This window comes from Schistocerca serialis, chromosome 1 (genome assembly GCF_023864345.2).
Source record: "Schistocerca serialis cubense isolate TAMUIC-IGC-003099 chromosome 1, iqSchSeri2.2, whole genome shotgun sequence".
In the NCBI taxonomy this organism is placed as follows: domain Eukaryota; kingdom Metazoa; phylum Arthropoda; class Insecta; order Orthoptera; family Acrididae; genus Schistocerca; species Schistocerca serialis.
This window is the reverse complement of record NC_064638.1, coordinates 85,448,863-85,461,869: the sequence shown is the minus strand read 5'-3', so window position 1 is coordinate 85,461,869 and position 13,007 is coordinate 85,448,863. Positions and strand designations below refer to the sequence as shown.

The window sequence follows — 13,007 nt, the reverse complement described above, 5'->3', positions numbered from 1 at the left end:
ACATATTCCTTGTTGATTTGAATTTTGGGGTATATAGTTGAGAAATTTGGAAAGTGTTAAAATGTATCCGAGTAACACAGACAGCCTAATATGAGTATATCACGTAACTACCTCAAATATAATTGGAAGGAAAATCAGCATTGGCCGTATTTTGTTGTTTTATTGTCAGCAAAATCGATTTTAGGTCACTTAGTGACCATCCACAGTGCTAGAAGTTAAAAATTTTCACATAACGATCAGAGAGTATAAAACCGAAAATCACAACTATACCTGTGTATGAACGTAACAGTTGGTAGGAACATACCTGTAATATACAATTAAAATTAGTAGGCACTGGTATCAAGCTATAACCACAAGCTTAGAGCGAATATAAACTGAGGCCGCTGTTTACATGCACCTGTGCAGCAGACTTCGATGTGACAGGGCTTGGAACGCCCTCTATGTGACATATGTCACGTGAAGACTTAAAATTACTGGTTTTGCTAGATATTAACCCAAAATATCTCTTGTACATTTATGACTCATGAAGTAATTCAAATTTAAAATGTACGTAAAAAACAAAGCAGACAAAGGGGGAAGGAAACATCTAAAATACACTGGCGTATTGTTTTTTTAAAAACCAACTTACAAGACATAAGACAGATGATATAAGTTGTCAGAGTGGAGGACAAGTAAAAGAGAAAAAGAAGAGGAAAAAGAATAATATATGAATAACATGAAATGAGGTATAACCCAGTTTTTTTGAAAAACATAGTACCCACCATCTGGAGTGGGAAGTTAGAAGTACAACATTCGTGATTTACGTAAACTGTTACGTTAAGACTACTGAGTCAAATATTTAAAAATAGTAATAGTACGAAAATGCCATTACATAATAATTAAAATGCCGTGAAACACAATATTCATTATAAAAAAGTTTTGAAGGTGTAGACAAACAATTTTGTTATCATATTTAACCGACATGTTGATGTACATCTCGTTTCTCCCTTCGGACAAGCTAACATTATTATAACAATGGTTATACACTTCTGCATAAGTACTGTGTATAACCATTGTCGAATTTGTCCTAAGCCTTCCATTGGCTTCTGATGGCATATTGTAGCCCCCAGGAGGAAAATGCTTTCATAATTCGGCCGCTTCAATTATTCTCATTTTTATTAAGGTTTGAAGCTCCTGTGAGGTTCAGTCTGACACAAACACAATTTATTTATTTCTTATTTTTATTTTTACTCAGACATGTTTCGACACTTGTATATTATCTTCAGCGGATCCAATTTTTATTTCTGAAAAAAGGACAATTTCAAATTTATAATAATTTATGTATTGTAGGCTTACAGATTACAGTATATGCATTTTGCTTTGTTTTGTTTAGATATTCACCTTATAATTAAATTGCTGAATGAACTTTATTATTATATGTCGGTTTTTGTGCCCTTTTTCGTCTTTATTTTTTTTTTTTTTTTTTTTTTTTTTTTTTTTTTTTACAGCATGTAATCTGCAAACTAGCCATGAAGAAAATTACTGTGTGTTTGTGGAGAACTGTTTTGTGGGTAGAGGATATGTGCGTTTCTCTACTTACGTTCTTCGTCCTGTTGCGTTTATCTGCTTGATATCTCGATCAACTGCTACTCAGTGCACTGTTCCCACACAGTTTTTCATAAAATTTACGCTCACTAGTTCACCTCGCATGTACTTTCACAAAATGTGGTGAAACGTGATCTGACCAGCCAGTTCTTACTCCATGCTCAGTGAGAAGTGTTATATTATTGTCACTGCTCACTTGTTCATCGTTGGTCTTGTGTTTGTTGTGGCGCTGACTTTGAATGTTTTGTCAGAACTAGTGTGGTGTGGGTGCTGGGAGAGGACTCAATGTATGGAATATGTACATGTGTGTGCATGTGTGGCTGCTTGGAGAGGACAGAACGTATGTAATGTGTATATGTGTGCACGCATGTGTGTGACGTGTGTGTGAGCAGAATGACAGAGAGAGAGAGAGAGAGAGAGAGAGAGCTGGTGAGAGGAGTGGGAATGGAACCGAGAAAACAGAAGATTTTTTCTTTTTCGATTTCTGGAACTGTTAATTGTTATGTTTTGTGTGCAGAGGTGCCTTTCTATAGTTCACTGAGTGTTGCAAACAGTGTTTTATTGCACAGTGCTGTATTTTCATTCATGACTCTTTTTCCTTGTATTATTGCTTCTGTTTATTGTGGTAGTTCTGTTTATTGTGAGTTTTTGATAGAGATTGTTGCTTTCTCTGAGGTTCTTAAGATCAGTATCAATGTTTTTTGGATAATGATTGTCTTGTATTAGATGATCCCTGCCAAAGTAGAGTGTGTACTACAACTTCTTAGGGCTCTGAAGTGTTCAGAGTACCTCGTTTTGAAATTTCTGCATGTTTAGCCTATGTAGACCAACTGGCATGAACTACAGGTTAACTGATATATTCCAGCTTTGGAGAATTTGTCGTTGTTGTGGTCATGAACAGGGGCACAGTTCTTATTTTATTATTATTATTTGTCTGTTTTACATTTATTTTCTTGACATATTTGTATCCCCTCCCATCTCTTGTGAAACTTGAGTTTTGTGCTTTATTATTTTTTCCCAAAAGTTTTATTCTTGTTTGTTTACTCATTTTTTCTTTGTATTATATGCAAGCTTTGTTAAACTAAATTTTCTTTCTGCAGTAATTTGATTTAATTGTTAAATGATCTCGGACTTAGCAACTGATTTAGTACTGGTATAATTCATGCCAGCAGCTGCAGTTATACAATTTAAGCAAATGAATATTATTTGTTAAACAGTTATTTATTTTATTTAGGTTAAAATATAAATCTATAAGGCGAAATGTTAAAATTTATTTATAGCCCTTTTTATGAATCTGTGAAATTTAAATCATGAACTATGATTAGATACCCTGTGTTTGAGAATACATGATTTAATCAACTTAATTTACTTGTTTGCATATCTCCATTACCATAGAATCTCTTTAGAGCTATAATTCTCAGGATTTATAAGTATAAAATATTTTTGTTTATGATGGATTTGATGGTGAAATACTGTTAATGAAGATCGATTTGATAGTAACTTGATTTATTTAATTTAACTGCTATTGGCTCTGAGGTGTGTACACATTGGCCAACACTCTCGTTATTGATTATTCTATTGATATTATTTTAAGGTAGGTTCATTTTAGATAAGTCATGACACATTACATGTACCGGAAAAGTGTATCTAGGAATAGGTTCAGGATACAACTTATTAGTAAAGTATTTCTATTACACTGACAATTTTTTATGCAAATCAGGATGGCTTGACTATTAAATACATTATATTGGTTTTTTGTTTATTTAATTCTTTAATATAAAAATTTTGTTGTTTTGTTGCCTTAGTACATTTTATAGAATTGATTTTTTAAATGATAGTAATTTGGTAATGTAAGTGTTTTATGAAATATTATTTTAAATTTTTTAAAGTTGGTTTTATTTAATGTACCTTTTCTATCAGTGTTTGTCAAAATTTTAGTATTTATTTTACTTGTCTCGATTTGGGTTGATTTATAAATAATTTATAATAATGTGTCATAATTATTGTTAAATGTTAATCGTTTCTTAGAATACTGGTATCTAATTTCTTAAGAAAGAGTTTAATTTTTGTAAGTTGATTGTTTCTACTTAATTTTTGAAATATAAAATTAACTTATTTATTCTTTAAGGGATAAGCTTAAAAGGTATTAACTGATAATTTGATTGGTTTGAAATATAATAGTAAGCTTTAAACCAGCTATCCTTAAGATTATGTTTTAGTTCATTATTTTATATTTTGATTTTATAATTATTTTAGTTTTTGTATTAAGATTCTTGATTTAATTTGATATTCTTTGTAATAATGATAGAATTAGTGTATTTATTTGCATAAAAATTTTACCTTTGTTAACTTATTACAAGAAACTAGGGAAAACTGATTTCGACATGTTTATCAAAAACACGTCCTGTTGAAAGTATTTTGAGGTCTCACCTGCTCACTGAGTGAATTTTTAAGGAGCTGGAGTATTTTGACTGTGCAAAGGTAGCATAATCATTAGCTTCTTAATTGGTGGCAGGAATGAATGGCTTTATGAGAAAGCAACTGCCTCTTAGTAAATTTTTGAATTTAACTTTTAAGTCAAATGTTACGACAGGAAGACCCTATAGAGCTTAACATTTTACTTTTATTTAGAATTTTGTTACTCCTTCTAAATTTAATTATAATGTTTTGTTGGGATCACATGAAGAATAAATAAACTTTTCGTTATTATATCATTGATTTATGTTTGCTGTTTTGATCCATAATTTATGATCATAAAATTAACTTACCTTAAGGATAACAGCGTAATTGCTTTCAAGAGCTCGTATTAACAAAGCAGATTGCGACCTCGATTATGGTTTAAGAGAAATTTATGGCCCAGGAGCTGAATAATTAGGTCTGTTTGACCTTTAAATTCTTACATGACCCGAGTTCTGATTGGTGACAGCCAGGTCAGTTTCTTGTTAGTGCTTAGATTCTTCTGTACTGTTTCATTTTTGCGGAATGATATTTGTAGCCTTTATGTCTTCAGTATGTTTCTCACCCTGTGGAGAGTTGTGTTACTGTATGTTGGTATGTGCCATAATGTATTCTTTGTAGGGTGTTCCCAGTTCCCTGTATTTATCTGCAGTTTGCATTCTTGATTCGCTTCCGTGGCTGGTGTATTGTTCATAGTTTGTTCTTTTTTGATTGGTTTTTTAATTTTGTTGTTCAGTCTTTTACCATTCGTATGTTGTACCCAGTCTCCCTGGCTATCTGGTCTATCGTGTTTAGTTCCTGTGTGTGGTTGAGTATGTCCAGTGGAGTTCCGTTGAGCCTGTGTAGCATGTGTTTGAAACTTGAGAGACTGCATACTTTGCGGTGGTTGGAGTTGATGTGAATGGTTGTGCTTTGGAGTTGATGTGAATGGTTGTGCTTGTGACTGTAGGTTTCCTGAAAAATCCAAAAATTTGTTTGTTGTTCATTCTGTGTATGGTGATGTCTATGAAATTAAGTTTCATTTCCTCTTCAGTCTCAATGTTGAATTTTATTGTTGGGGGAGCTGTATTTATTTCATTGTGTAATTATTTTATTCGTGTGTCTAGTTCATCAATCAAGCAAATTATGTTATCCACATATCAGTACCAGTATGTAATCCTGTCCTATTTGGATGTATGATTTCATTGAATATTTTATTTTCAGTGACTTTTGAAAATATGTTTGTAAGTAGACCGCTGATGTGTGAGCCCTTTGGTACACCATCCTTTTGTAGATAGAACTATTCCTTGAAAGTGAAGTAATTCTGTTCTGTTATAATATTTAGGGTGGCTTCTATTTCATGTATGTATATTCTTGTTATGTCCCCTTAATACTGCAGCTGTTTTTTTAACAATGCTGATTGTTTCTTCTATTGGCAAATTTGTGTACATGGATGTAATGTCAAAAATATAACAGTATTAACAGGTTATAGCCTGCCTGGACGCATTTGCGTAGTCACATTAAAGCAGCTCAACCTGTCGCAACTGAGTCAAAGGAGTACATATACACTGAAACACAGTTGTGAAATCAGGCCAACTTAGTTTTCCACAAGTCCAGTAAGCTTCACAGGACCCTTTACACCTACTGCACCTGACAACAGTCTAATGTGACTAGCCACGTAGCTATTTGTTTAAATATTTTCACTGCAGTACATTCATCACAATGGTGGGATCAGCAAAATGACCAAACGAAACTTAAAGGAGACTGAGAACAAATTAAGAATTGGGGAATATCTACCAGTCTCGAAACAGAGCCCAAGTCAAGCAGGGCCAAAGTTTACGTGTGTTTATGAAACAGCTGCAGAGAAATTGGTAGGCGTCTCGTAATGCAAATTGTGTAAAAAGTTACTAAACATATTCATTCACAAACCTCGAGTATGTTACGACATGTTTTTAAATCTGACCAGCAGTTTCCTTACCCCATAAATATTGTGAAAGAGGAGAAACACTTAGTGGCTGATAAGTGTGCAAAAATATGTGGTAAGATCTTCGGCCATTTATTTTACCGAGCAATGTGGTGCAGTGGTTAGCACACTGGACTCACATTCGGGAGGATGTCAGTTCAAACCCGCATCTGGCCATCAAGATGTAGGTTTCCCATTTCCCTAAATCATTCCAGGCAAATACCAGGATGTTTGGTTTGTGTGTGTGTGTGTGAATCCCTAAGGGACCAAACTACTGAGATCATCAGTAGCTAGACTTACACTACTTAAACTAACTGATACTACCTTATGCTAAGAACACCACACACACCCCTGTCTGAGGGAGGACTCGACCACCTGGCGGGAGGGGCAGCACAATCCGTGACATGGCGCCTCAAACCCAGCGGCCACTCCGCGCAGCTGATGATTGCTTTCTAACAGCACAGCCGATTTCCTCCCCCATCCTTCAAGAAATCCAAGTTTGTGCTCCGTCTCTAATGACCTCAATGTAGATGGGACGTTAAACTAAATCTTCCTTGTTGAGGTCATTAGTAGTATACAGATGTTCTAAATTTAGGACCATTGTTGATTGAAATAGGAAACCAATATGGCTCAGTGGACATTAAAACCCGCTTTCTGGCGCTATGCAACGTTGTGTGAAAAAAGCTTAGTAGGAAAAAAAGCTTCTTCTTTCAGACATGTACTTCTCAAATTAACATAAGACGATAGATGAACTTCATATGTGCTGAAATGCATTCGGGGAATGTTGAATGAATTATTCTGCCTCCTTAGAATGAATTCAGCGAACTCGCAATACACGTACTGGATAAAGAAATTAAAATTGATTTAGCTGAAGTCATGTCAGGCTGAATCACACTGAAGTTACAGATACTAGACTTCGAAAATTTTACTTTAGTTGGCGTTGCAATGTAATTGAAATCTTTAACTTATTAGATGCAAAGGCTCTCGACTTTCAGAGATGGTTCTGCTTACTGCAGGAAACATGTATCAGAGGTGATCTGATGATGGCTGATGTCTAAATACCAGAGATGTCAATAGGGCATCCAAAGGCAACCTACAATAGCAGGCAAAACAGGACAAACATGCAGAGTAAACGTTGAGAGAGGACAAGTTACTGCCTCACCTAGTTTTCGCACTTGGAATATTATTAAAGATTTTGTTACAGGCTGATGCACCTTGAGCAAGACTCTAGAAAGTTAACGGTCTGAGCAGACGTTGAAATGGAATGTTGGGAGTGGAAAGCAATAGGCAGCGACCACATACCTTAGTAAATCTTGTCAGACAGGTCCACAGCCATACAGGGCAGGCAGGGCAGCCCCTTGCCAAGATAGGTCTCCAGCAGAACAATGACACACTACCTGCCGTGGCACCAGCAGAAGCTTCGGCTGGGGCGACGGTGTGAAGGAATACATCTACGCAGTGGAGTCATATGTCTGGCATTTTGTGCAGAGCCATGCTTAATAAAAATTCACCTGTTTACATGTTCGCCGATAGTGCAAATAGGTCAGTGAACCACTTCCCCTAGCCGCTTCCATTGTATAAGAAAAATTTGGCGTGTGAGAAGCGTTTGGAGATAGAATCTTAATTACACCTTGTAGCTATGACTAACAAGTTCCAAGGCACAGACGATCAGATAAAGATCTTTGAGACTGTATCTGTTCACTTACTGCTGCAGGAAGAGGCACGACTTTGGAAAAAAAAACATCTTCCCCCTCTGCAAAAACTTAAAAACAGCCAGTAATTGGCAGTTTCGTTTTTTCCACAGATGCAGGAGTCTATAATCTTGCCCTGGCTGGACATGAGTCTGTGCTGTCGTGTGGGAGGGGAGATTTAGCGTCTCTAGAGCCCTGTGATTGGCTCAAGGTGGTGTGAAGGAGCTTTCGTTTATGCAATTCGTGGGAAAACGAAATTTATTTCTAGAGAGGTGTGAAGCACTTGGGTGCGGACTTTGGCCTGGTAAGGACTTATGGTCGAAATTCTAGCATGCGTTGTTGGTAACTGGGACCTATCCTGAGACTGACTTCACTTGCGAGCAGTTTAGACTGGGGAGCCTGTGGTGAATTTCTTACTGTATCGACATTGTGACTTCACACATGTCGGACTACCCGTTTGCTGAGGGTACACTTATTCGTTTTTGGTTTACCAGTCTTGACGTTTGGTATCCTTGTGATATAAGTGAGCCAAAATGGTCCTTGGTACGACCAGCGAACTGGTGTGTCACACACTGAAACCTACCATAATTTCAGGGCTCTGGTAGAGAGTAAATTGCGATCCGTCTGACTGAGGGCTAGACCATGAGATTTTTGGATTTCTTTCGGGGCCGCGATCGATTCACAGGTGCCAACACCGCGTCTCACCTCTGTCCCACACATCTCTCCAGCTGCAAGTCACGTCGCCGCACGGAGCAAACAGGATAACGTACTGCCGCTCCTGCATTGTCAGGTCGTACAGATCTCAATTACCACTTGCTCTCAACTGCACCTATGTAGACAAACTTCTGTAGATTTGATAAATCAAACTTCAGTAGATCTGATCAATAACAGTCTGTTCAGTGTCAGATCAATTCAGATTACGTTATCCACACTTTTAGGGCCATATTACTTGACTCACTCTGCCACCCAGGATCCTTGTCCAGTGTACTCTCAAATCACCTGTTAGTTGTTTACAGTATTCAATCAATAACTTGTTTAGCACAATTTATGTCTGTTTGGGAAAAATAAATGTTGTTACACTAGCTTTTGCCGACATTCTCAATCATTTATATAGTCCCACTAGACTTACCATTCAACGCTCATATCCAAAAAATAAAAAGGCGTAAAATGCGCCGAAGAGGAAGAAAAGAAGAAATGAAACACACAATTTTCTCGCACAAAATGAATATATATTTGATTGAGCCTCGTGTTGTGGTATTTGGGTAAAATTCATTTAGCCCTCTTGGCTTTGGCATAGTCTGGCTTTTATTGGGGGTAAGCAGCCTGCCCGTTCTGCTAATCACATGTGGCAGCTTACACGGCTACAAACCGAGCATGTGAAGGTTCAAAGAGGAATGCGTATGCCTCTGGGCTATACCCATCGTTGCTGCCAGAAGTACCAGGCCTGATGCTGACGTAGATTTCTCACCCTAAGTATTACCAATCCATTTACAAATTGGATAATATATTCTCCCTACTTAATATATACGAGCAGTAAGTAGAATTTCGGTACTTCCTGGCGTTGCAGTTTTACTAGCTGGTACTGTATGTCATTACCTATATCATCGTACTGGGACAGCTCTTCGAAAATTCGAGCTGCGTTTTTGAGCCATAAGGAGCAGTTAAGAGGAATTACACTAAATGATCAAAAGTTTACGGACACCCCCATATTATGCGCATTGTGCTGCCACCTAGTGCCATGTCTTCCATATCAGCGACCTCAGTAATCATTAGACATCGTGAAAGAGCAGAATGGGGCACTCCGCAGAACTCAAGGACTTCGAACGTGGTCAGGGGACTGAGTGAACTTGTGTCATACGTCTGTACGCGAGATTTCCACACTCCTAAACGTCCCTAGGTCCACTGCTTCCAATGTGTTAGTGAAGTGGATACGTGAAGGGACACATACAGCACAAAAGCGTACAGGCTGACCTCGTCTGTGGGCTGACAGAGACCGCCGGCACTTGAAGAGGGTAGTAATGTGTAATAGCCAGACATCTATCCAGACCATCAAGCAGGAATTCCAAACTGCATCAGGATCCACTGCAAGTACTATGACAATTAGGCAGGAGGTGAGAAAACTTACGTTTCATGGTCGAGCAGCTGCTCATAAGCCACACATCATGACAGTAAATGCCAAACGACGCCTCGCTTCGTGTAAGAAGTGTAAACATTGGACGACTTAACAGTGGGAAAATGTTATGTGGAATAACGAATCACGGTACACATATGGCGATCCGATGGCAGGATGTCGTTATGGGGAATGCCCGGTGAATATCATCTGCCAGCGTGTGTAGTGCCAACAGTAAAATTCGGAGGGGGTGGTGTTACGGTGTGGTCGTGGTTTTCATGGAGGGCTTGCACGCTTTGTTGTTTTGCGTGGCACTATCACGGCACAGGCCTACACTGATGTTTTAAGCACTTTCTTGCCTTCCACTGTTGAAGAGCAATTCGGGGAAGGTCATTGCATCTTTCAACACGATCGAGCACCTGTTCATAATACACAGCCTGTGGTGGAATGGTTACACGACAATAACATCCCTGCTATGGACTGGCCACCACAGATTCCTGACCTGAATCCTACAGAACACCTTTGGGATGTTTTGGAACGCCGACTTCGTGCCAGGCATCACCGATCGACATCGAAACCTCTCCTCAGCGCACCACTCTGTGAAGAATGGGCTGCCATTCCCCCATAAACGTTCCAGCACATGATTGCGAAAGTGGAAGCTGTCATCAAGGCTAAGGGTGGGCCAACACCATATTGAATTCCAGCATTACCGATGGAGGGCGCCACTAACTTGTAAGTAATTTTCAGCCAGGTGTCACATAGTGTACCTGCAGACAGAGGACCACGTGCTGGGCTGTACTGACCGGTGTTTCTGAGGATCCGATGCAGCGGCTGCATGTCAGCGGGCGGCGGCGCTCCGTCGCGCGTGGGGCGGGTGTGGCAGCGCACGTCCTTGGCGGAATAGAAGCACACCTCGGCGCCGCTCCCTGCTGCCACCCACTTGCAAGTGCAGCGCGCGTTGGAGCAGTAACACGCTGCGTTGCCTACGACATGCAGTGTGTCTCTCAGGGACAGCCAGTTTCCAGAAACAGTAAAGTTGCAATGAAATGTATTTAAAGAATGAGGAAAAAGGTGTAGCGTAATAGTTGTACTCCAATATCCTCGCTATCACTGTTTCTGATTTAGTTTCGGAGGGAGAGATGTGAGAGAGGAGTAACACATCTCAGCAGGCTTCTTTTCTTGTCAACAGATTACATTCAATAAGAAATTACTATGCTGTTTGTTTTGGTTAGTGTTTTGAAATGCAAAAATGAAATAAGTTTTAATGACACGAATGCCTTATGGTCAACAGCTCTGACTAGTAGGTGGTGATAATAAGGGTTCTCAAAAAGAGCTGCAGCATTCATTTCCTGAATACTCGACAGAAACTGGTTTCTATTTGGATATCTCTCTCTTAACAACTCGACAGCAAGTTGAGCGACATTTTGAGAACCCCTTTATCAAAAAGCTTCTTGCACAATGCAAACCTTTGAGAGGTAAACTAGAGATATCCAAATCTGAGTTGCGGCAAACTCATTCTTTACAGGAGTTAGTTATCTACATCCTTTCGTTGCAGTGCGTTATTAATTTTTATGCACTTCCACAAACACTTACTGTACTTCATTTCTTGCTTCATTTTTTTTATAAATTTTATTAGCAGTCTTTAAAATATGTATTGACTTGAAACGTCGTCGTATATTTAAACTGTGTGCTGGACTGGGGCTCCAAACTGAGACCTTTCTTTTTCACAGGAGGCTGTTCATATGAGTAACGTGGTGACTACTTTCGCGACCGAGTATCTTTGGCTCGCGTAGTAAAACGGAGAAATAAATCAAGAAGAGGAGACAAGACTCATTTTACATACGTCCTCATTGCTGACATATTGTTTCAAAGTATTCATAGCGATTTATTCCTTGTAATTTGCATTGACGGGTAATCACAAGTACAGCATACCTTCATAATCTAAGAGAAAATTTTATTTGGACCAGTAATAAACTAAAAGGAAAACATTTTCTAATTTTTTCCCCCATTGTTTTCACTGTATGCCACTGTTAGCGTCCTAAGGCCCGTGAGCGTAGAATGAAAATCGCACATTTTTAAAACTCGGTATTTGACTGCATGTACCTCTTGAGTCACTAGCAAAGGTAAAATTCATCCTATTTACGTGTTCATCGTTAATTTCTCGTTTATTTCAAGTCGTAGCCGTCCAGCTGCGCCACACGTACCTATTTAATGAGCGATAGTAACATGATGATTAAATTCCTTTGACTTCCAGCTATGATCGCAAAATTGTAGCAATGATCGTCTTCAGATCTCCTTTAAAACAGATCTGAAGATTCACAAGCTGCGACATCTGAAGATGGTCATCCCCGACCGAAACCAGTACAAAACAGTTTTTTGATCACAGACGGAAGGGAATTTAGTCCACAGGTACTGGATCGTTGTTCTATTCTCGTCTATGACACAGTTAATAAATCTAGCATGATGATTAAAACAACTGTAGTTCACTAGAGTGTCTCTGTTCTAGTTAACACATACACTGCATTTACTGTTCTACTACGTTATTTTGTTTTAGCCAGGTGTTTTTAATCAATGGTTAACCATACGATGAAAAATGGTTCTCCACTCTGTAATTTAAGTGACATAACGCAGACGATTCAAGTAATGATAATGACCTCAAAATGGTTCAAATGGCTCTGAGCACTATGCGACTTAACTTCTGTGATCATCAGCCGCCTAGAACTTAGAACTAATTAAACTTAACTAACCTAAGGACATCACACACATCCATTCCCGAGGCAGGGTACGAACCTGCGACCCTAGCAGTCGCTCGGCTCCAGACTGCAGCGCCTAGAACCGCACGGCCACTCCGGCCGGCTGATAATGACCTCACGCTTGTTTTTAAAAGAACAACTGAGATTGGTCCCTTACCTGTTCTACTGTTTCACTACCGTAATAAATGCCACACACAAGTATCCATAGTGTCTATTCGCTCCTTCCTTCCATTATGTTATTTAATGTGCCATTTCTTACTAACTGACTGTGTACCTACCATTGTGTGGGTATGTTTTTATCCCAATCTTCCATTAGCCCATCTCCACCTTCCACCCTATCGCTGTCCATCTCCTCCTTCCAAACTCTCTTTGTGCATCTCCTCCTTTCCTCTCTCTGTCCTCCACCTCCAATCTCCTCCCCCCCCCAATTTTTTGTCAGTATTCTCCTGCTCCTGTCTCTGTCCATCTCC

The 13,007-nt window shown here is 38.9% G+C and overlaps 1 protein-coding gene across 1 annotated transcript in view; it reads right to left on the bottom strand.

The window, feature by feature from the left end:
* Positions 1-13,007, bottom strand: part of LOC126457019 (uncharacterized) — a 76,112-nt gene that overhangs the window by 16,434 nt on the left and 46,671 nt on the right. The window contains exon 3 of the mRNA XM_050092994.1: positions 10,588-10,767. Within this exon, the coding sequence (XP_049948951.1) occupies positions 10,588-10,767 (180 nt within the window). The remainder of the gene's footprint in view (positions 1-10,587; positions 10,768-13,007) is intronic.